Source organism: Poecilia formosa, unplaced genomic scaffold (assembly GCF_000485575.1).
Source record: "Poecilia formosa unplaced genomic scaffold, Poecilia_formosa-5.1.2 Scaffold4, whole genome shotgun sequence".
NCBI classification, from domain to species: domain Eukaryota; kingdom Metazoa; phylum Chordata; class Actinopteri; order Cyprinodontiformes; family Poeciliidae; genus Poecilia; species Poecilia formosa.
Window position 1 is genome coordinate 1,073,019 of NW_006799943.1, and position 7,492 is coordinate 1,080,510.

The 7,492-nt window shown below is 38.3% G+C and overlaps 1 protein-coding gene across 1 annotated transcript in view; it reads left to right on the forward strand.

The window, feature by feature from the left end:
* The first annotated feature begins 5,366 nt into the window (after positions 1–5,366).
* Positions 5,367–7,492, forward strand: part of pvalb9 (parvalbumin 9) — a 4,748-nt gene continuing 2,622 nt past the window's right edge. The window contains exons 1-3 of the mRNA XM_007558834.2: positions 5,367–5,703; positions 6,777–6,844; positions 7,255–7,387. Coding sequence (XP_007558896.1) covers positions 6,784–6,844; positions 7,255–7,387 — 194 coding nt within the window. The 5' untranslated portion in view covers positions 5,367–5,703; positions 6,777–6,783. The remainder of the gene's footprint in view (positions 5,704–6,776; positions 6,845–7,254; positions 7,388–7,492) is intronic.

The following is a 7,492-nucleotide window of genomic DNA, read 5'->3' on the forward strand; positions in this document are numbered from 1 at the left end:
CATCCATCCATCCATCCATCCATCCATCCATCCATCCATCCATCCATCCATCCATCCATCCTTGTCCCTTACTGGGGTCGGGAGGGTTGCTGGTGCCTATCTCCAGCTGATAAAAAATATTTATATTTAAAATAACATTGAATAATACAAAGTATTACACATGGGAAAACAATTCTATTATTTTTATAGTTGCTGCCACACAAATAATTGTTAATCTTTTCCTGCTTTTGGCTGCTTCTACTATTAGAGAAATATAAGACATCAAACTTGTTTATTGCAAATTTAGTGATTATTAGTGTTAATTTCAAATTACTAAAATAATATGGCCTGCTTAAAAAACACTCAGCACTTCAAAATCCAATAGTTTTGGGAGGTTTGCAACTCCTGTAAGATTAAAATCATAGCAGTCATAACAGCGGTATGATACAAGCTAATTACAAACAATGATAATGATTGTAGATATTTTTCACAAGTGGAGCAAATTAGGAATGATGGAGCATCTGGTGATGACATGTTGGTTTGAAGGACCCCACATGAGAATCTGCTTAGGGCCCCTAAAAGGCTTGGACCAGCCCTGCTCACAATCCACAGATCTGTTAATATAAATTCCCTTAAATGAAGGAATGAATTTGTAGATTTGTAATCAATCATCTTAAACATTATGAAATCATAGGAACAGTATATAAAGCATATCAAGCCATACCCAGAATCGCTAAAGATAGATACACTGTGTGCCATGTAAGACATAACAATCATATTTGTTCTTCCATGAGGCACAAAGAGGATGAGCAAATTAGATTTGAACTGGGAACACAGAGAACCCTTTGAGAGTGACACATAATCTCTCTCTGTCATAAAGTTATGAGGAAGTGTCAAGGTCTGCTCTACACAGTCATTCTAAGTCCCCTAGTATCAGGAATACAATGTCAGGACATACCTTACTTTAGAACTTCAATTCTTTATCAGAAGTGTGGACAAGCTCTGCGTTAATGTAAAATAGCCACAAGAGGGTGCTAGTAAGTCACCTATATTTTAAGTTGGTAGTTTTGTTTGGGTTTGTGTGTGTGTGTGTGTGTGTGTGTGTGTGTGTGTGTGTGTGTGTTTTCCAAAATTAAATATAATGACTAAAAATGTACACATTTAGTCATCTTTATTTTGTGTATCGGATTATTAGGTGTAAGATTTAGGAAACTATGGTGGCCGACAGGTGCAAATGCGCAGCAACAGAGAAAACATGCAAACAAAAAAGAGACGCAAACAAATAAAATGCAGCAAACAAAAGAAGAGACGCAAACAAAAAGCAAATGAAGCAAACAAAAAAGAGACGTAAACAAAAAGCAAATGAAGCAAACAAAAAAAGAGACGCAAACAAAAAGCAAATGAAGCAAACAAAAAGAAGAGACACAAACAAAAACAGCAAATGAAATGCAGCAAACAAAAAAAGAGACGCAAACAAAAGACCCTCCTGCTTTGCTCGACCAAAACAGCAGAAGATGCCTCATCACTGCGGGATATTGTTGATCAGATCGACGGACTTTTGACGTGAGGGCTCAACAGACAACTTTTCGCAAGTAAGATGGACATAATATTGTGTATATTTTGTGATTAGAATATTACTTTACTGTATTTATGTCCACCGGCGAAATACCAGCTAATACTAGCTGGTATAGCGACACAGTGCTTGGTGTTCAGCCCCCGCTCTGAAAGCTAACCGAGATTATTTTAAAAAGTTTATTCTCTAACATTGATTTAGATTATCTGATACAAGAGCCTACTATAGAAATGAAACAATATAATATATATTACAAAAATCCTAACATTACATGTTATAACATTCACCAGCAAAGTTTACACAAGTGGCAATGGCTATTATTTATTTATTTCACAGATTTGGGAGGTAATATACCTCCCAAATCTCCCGTTTTTGTTTTGAAGGTTTCCTAAAGACACGATGTGAGGAAGAAGGGAGAAATGGACAGATTCACTGCACAGCACGGATGAATCTCGCATCGGATTTTGGACCCAGTCACTCTTAACCTAGAACTCGTCGGCTGGAAAACATGAAAAAAAAAAACCTGTGTGTGTGTGTGTGTGTATAAACATGTATAGCCTAATATTATTCAGTATTAATCATTGTTTATGTTTATGTTTATATAAATATGTATTGATAAGATGAGAGCTGTCCATTAGGCGTCTGTCCTTTTATTATGTCTATGTGAGAAACGGCCCGGTCTACGGAAGACGGGTCCTTCGAAGGCCACGAATATGGACGACCAGAAGAGAGAAGCTGTAGCCTTCGGCTAGCTGCCTAGCCTCCATCTCGGCGTTATGTTGCTTAGCAACCGAGACACCGCCCCAGGTTCGGTGTACCGAACCTGGGGCGCCCGGCCAGCTGACAGCTGGCGAGGGGAGCTGGCTGTTAATGCAGCGGGAGCAGACATCTCCGAAAACGTCGGAGCAATATTGTAATTAAGTGAGTTACTGGTGAACTGAGCAGATATTTCAGATCTATACATCTACAATCTCGCCTAAAAACTTTGAAAAAAATCATTTTGAGTAATTTTAAGTGTAACACAGCACAAATTATTTTGCCGCCATTGCTGCTTTTCTGAACACCCGTTTTAAAGGATGCAGACCCTAAATTTGGACACAGCTGTTTTTGTTCGACTCCCTCTAGTGGTCTGGAGCACTTCCGTTTTCAGTACTTTTTGTTTGCATCTTTTCTTTTGTTTGCTGCATTTCATTTGTGGTTGTAATCTTTTTTGTTTGTGTCTCTTTTTTGTTTGCTTCATTTGCTTTTTGTTTGTGTCTCTTTTTTGTTTGCTTCATTTTGTTTGCGTCATCTCTTGTTTGCTGCATTTAATTTGTTTGCGTCTCTTTTTTTGTTTGCATGTTTTCTCTGTTGCTGCACATTTGCACCTGTCGGCCACCGTAGGAAACAGATTCAAAAAGAATTCATTCTGAATGTAATAACAAAAGTTGGAGGTGGAGTGGAGGAAGCAGGATTTATTCCCATGATTCTCATTAGAAAAGCAGTTTTGTTCCTCTCCGCTGTTGCCATCACTGCATTACTGCTGACTGCAGTCTCCAGGGACGGTGGAGCGTCAGATGGGTTGACAAGTTTCCTCTGGCAGGCAACAAGGTCATCAGTTTAAGTGGCCAGACTTTGGCATGAAAGCATCTTAGATCCCATTCTACTTTCTGAACATACACTAGCGTTTAAATATAATGTCATTTCTTAAATTATGAAAACACAATTTCAATATTTTAAATATGTTTGCTTGTTCTGGAGCAGTTGTGATCTGACTTTTCCCACTGAAGCAGCATTTAAATATGCAGGCCACCTTCAGTATCAGAAAGTTAAAGGGGCAGTATCATATAAAATCCACTTTTTTTGAGCTTTACATCATGTTACAAAGTTATTCCCTCATCAAAAAATTACCTGGAGTGTTGCTTTAACTCTTTCATCCATGTTTGAGAAAGTCTTTAATCTCCATGGCAACCATTCAGCTGTGTAATCCCCTGGGTGGAACTAGCCCCGCCTTCAAGACCCAGCTCCTCCTCAAAGCAGCTCTATCAAACAGCTCCCCCACTCAGCTCCTTCAGACTAGCAAGCAGCAATTAGCAAACACCTAGTGAATCTGCACATTTCTTATTTAATTTCCCTTTTGGTTTGGATTAATGAAGTATTTTTGAATTGAATTGAATCTACTGATCTCATTATAGGAGCAACGCTGGTAAAAATGTTGTTAAAGGGTTGATAGAGGAGCCATGTTTTGATGATTTCCTGAAGGAGGAGTTTCAGAAAAGGCAGAAAAAGAGACAAAAAAAGACAGAGGCCTGATCTCAAGGTGCTAAATTACAAAGTGAAATTCCTTTTAAGTCATGTTTGAAATATAGCATTTGTGTAATAACTGAAGGTTAAATATTTTACTTGATTGTGCTATAAAATAGCATTATATGTCTGGAAAATGTAAAGATTTGTGGGATTTATAGGATGATGGCATGGAAATTTACGGAGAATACTAATACGGGAGCACACCAGGACACAGGGTCATACAAGGCTTCTACACACAGCCGACTCACTTCACAGCAGCCAGGTAAAAGATGTTACGATCTTTTATTTTAGTAGCAAAATCTCATGCAACCTTAGAGAAATCTAACATTTATTTTAGCAAAGCTTTGATTATTGGCATCCAAGCTAGTAATACTTGTAAAAACTTCAGCGTTGCCATGTTTCCAGTTGTCATCCTGTTAAACAACTCAGTAATGACACATTTCTGACAGAGATCAATCGATTTCAGTTTTCCAGGGATCTTGTGAAATCTTAAATTCTCACCAGAAAATGAAACAGTCCCACAGCATTACAGATCCTTCACCAAACCCAAAACTAAGGCTTTAAAGATTTTCATGAGATTTTTTATTTCTTCCTTCTTTGTTCCACAAACAGTAGACCTGGAGTGTTTGTTGTAAAAATTGTCAGTGATAAAATCTGACCAAAACACACACCACACTTTGACATGAAGACCAACTATAAAGTGAGAGTAAAGTGTGATTTTATTCATTTTCTTGCTTCTTTTTGTGTCTCTAGCCGGAAACTAAAAACAGGAAAAACATTTGTACCTGAAACAGAACTGATGACAGGGCTTGTGAAAACTTTGACCCCTCTCCCTCTCTATTGTACTATAATTCCTGCATTTACACTTTTAATTTTTTATTAAAGAATTAGCTGAAATCCCTACTATACTGAATCAATATTGTAAGTCTTTTAAAAAGGGAAATGTATCACAGTTATTACAGGGTCTGCTAAATGAAGAACATTTCTTAAAATGGTTGACATTTGGTAAACAGGTAATGTAGTTTTCACTTTCCTGCCTTGTTTGTAAATAACCAATGTAATGTCACAAACAGGATCTAATATTCAACATTGAATATCTAGCCTGTATCTCTCCCAGGGGCGCAACTACATATTATTCAGGTAGATGCGAAAACATAAATCGGCGCCCCCAAGGAAGATACGTAAGGGTGAAGGAGCGTAGAAAACGTACGGTCGCTCTATCCGTATGAGCGATCGTATGTTTACCGCCCACCCCGAGACGAAGACACGTGAAAGGTAAAACTCGCTTTACATTTACATGTGCGCGAGGTGAAGGAGCGTAAGGGCGTGGTGAAGTGTATGTGAAGGCATCATCTGGGCGCCGCCCCCTCCAGATGGGGTTTTGACACCCCCTCAGCGCCCCTATGCGTTGCATGCGCTGCATCCCCACTTTTTGCCCCACTGATCTCTCCACATTTAGGAGATTATTTGCTAAAGGTTCTAGATGCACCTAAACAGAGGGAGGATGGACAGGCAACAAAAGGGAGGGGAGATACAGAGACCAAAAAAAGTTGATTGGATAAAATCCACCCAGTAGAGTTAAGGGAATGCAGGGCAAAGGCAGAGCTGAACACTGGATATAAACAGGAAAGGTTAATAAGACAGGTGAGACACTCGGGAATCCGAGAAGCAGGCTGCTGTGACTGCAGGAGAATTTGATCCCCGGATCCATTAGAAACTCAAGCACCTTCTGAGCATTGTGACTGGAATATATAAGACAACTGTCAGCAGGAACCACAGAGTTTTAACTACTGCTGTTCCTGCTGCTCCTGCTGCTGCTGCTGCTGCTGCTCTGGAGTTGGACTGAAGCGAACGAGTCAACAGTGGTGAGTCCCACAGCTGCACAGGAAGTTGGTCAGATGCAGCATGACATTTATTCTCAGCAGCTTCAGCTGAACTTACTTCATATCTAAAGCTTTACCTAGACTTCTTTGTCAACATGCAAATGAATTGAATTAATGTAATAACATGGTAGTTAACAGCAGAGTAGGTTAGGCTGACTGCTGATTATATAAAAGCTGCTGTTAAAACTGTAAAGTTACTTAGAAATGTTTGTTTTTCAGTAAGTTGACTGCTGCTACATACATTTAACACAAATTATTGTTGATACATTTTATGCATTAGGCATCCAATAACTAGGAACCTCCATCATGGTCCAAGCCTGTTTTAGTGCATTATATGTGCTTCATGTGGAGGACGGATGAGCTTACTAAAAAAAAAACCCATCATGTTGTCAGAACTGAGCGACATCATTTTTACCATTTTAAAGGTGACATAATGTTTTTTAAGTCCACATTTTACATGAAAAACATTATGTGTTTTAGTGTAAAATTTATTAGTATTTAGTTCAACCTATAACCTCTGCAAATCATTAATTGAATTTTACTGAATTGATTTTAATTTAATTCAGTTTATTTATGTAGCAGTAATTCACAACAAATGTCATCTTGAGCCATTTTAAGAAGAGTAATTTCATTTCAATCATACAGACATTCCAACTAATCCTAGTTATCAAAGAGTGTATTAAGTTTGGTACATCATTCAAATTAGTTTAAAAAGTTTTCTATCTGAGACTTAAAGTGTGGCAAGTTAATGAGGAAGCCCACAAAGCAAGCATAAATGCAAAAGATTTGATTACAGTTTTAAAACAGATAAAATACATATTTAAAATATATTTTTCAAAAGTATGTTCAGATGTAAACAGGTCTATGTGGATACTTTATGGGATCCTGATGTCAACCTAAATACAGCTGAGAGGTTAAAACACTGTGACACAAAATTAGATCCAGAGGAAACACATAAAGCATGACGTAGACAAAAATGAAAAAAAAAATATATATATATATAATGTTTTGTGTGGTCATGCTCATAATTTATTATTTTCTTTTGTATGTTACAGGACCAACATGTCACTCACCTCCATTCTTTCAGCAGAGGCCATTGAAAATGCAGTCAAGGACTGTGAAGGTACCTCGTCTTGAAAATACACCATCCTATTAAATTCAGACAATTAATAATTGTTCAGTCAGTAATTCAGCTTGATTTTCCCAACAAGATCAAAAGTCTTGTAAGATTAAATCAATAAAATAATAAATACTTCAAAATGTGATGCCTCAGTGCTATGCATATCTTAAACACACTTCCCATCATATAAGAGTTTAATCCTCTCCACACTTTGTTTTATATCAGAGTCTGAAAAGATTCATTCCGTTTGCGGCACCGGACACGTCTGTGGGCTTTTAAAAATGAAAAACAAGAACACAGCCACATGCTGGTTTAATCCTCACAACCGCGACCAACCAGGTGACTGTCAGGGTCATGACAAACTCTCTGTGTTTGCTTTACGTGTGTGCGTGTGTGTGTGCGTCTTTGAGCAGCTCCAGAATCGTTCTGCCATAAGAAGTTCTTCCAGCTGTGTGGTTTGTCCTCAAAGACACCCAAGGAGGTGCGAGACGTGTTCCAGATCCTTGACGAGGACAACAGCGGCTTCATCGAGGAATCTGAGCTCAAGTGGGTAAAAACTCACCTGGGAGACAGAGAGCTTGTTATTCCTCAGATACTGACAATCCCACTGTATTTACTGCAGTTTTCAGCCTTTAGGCAATGTTTAGCTAT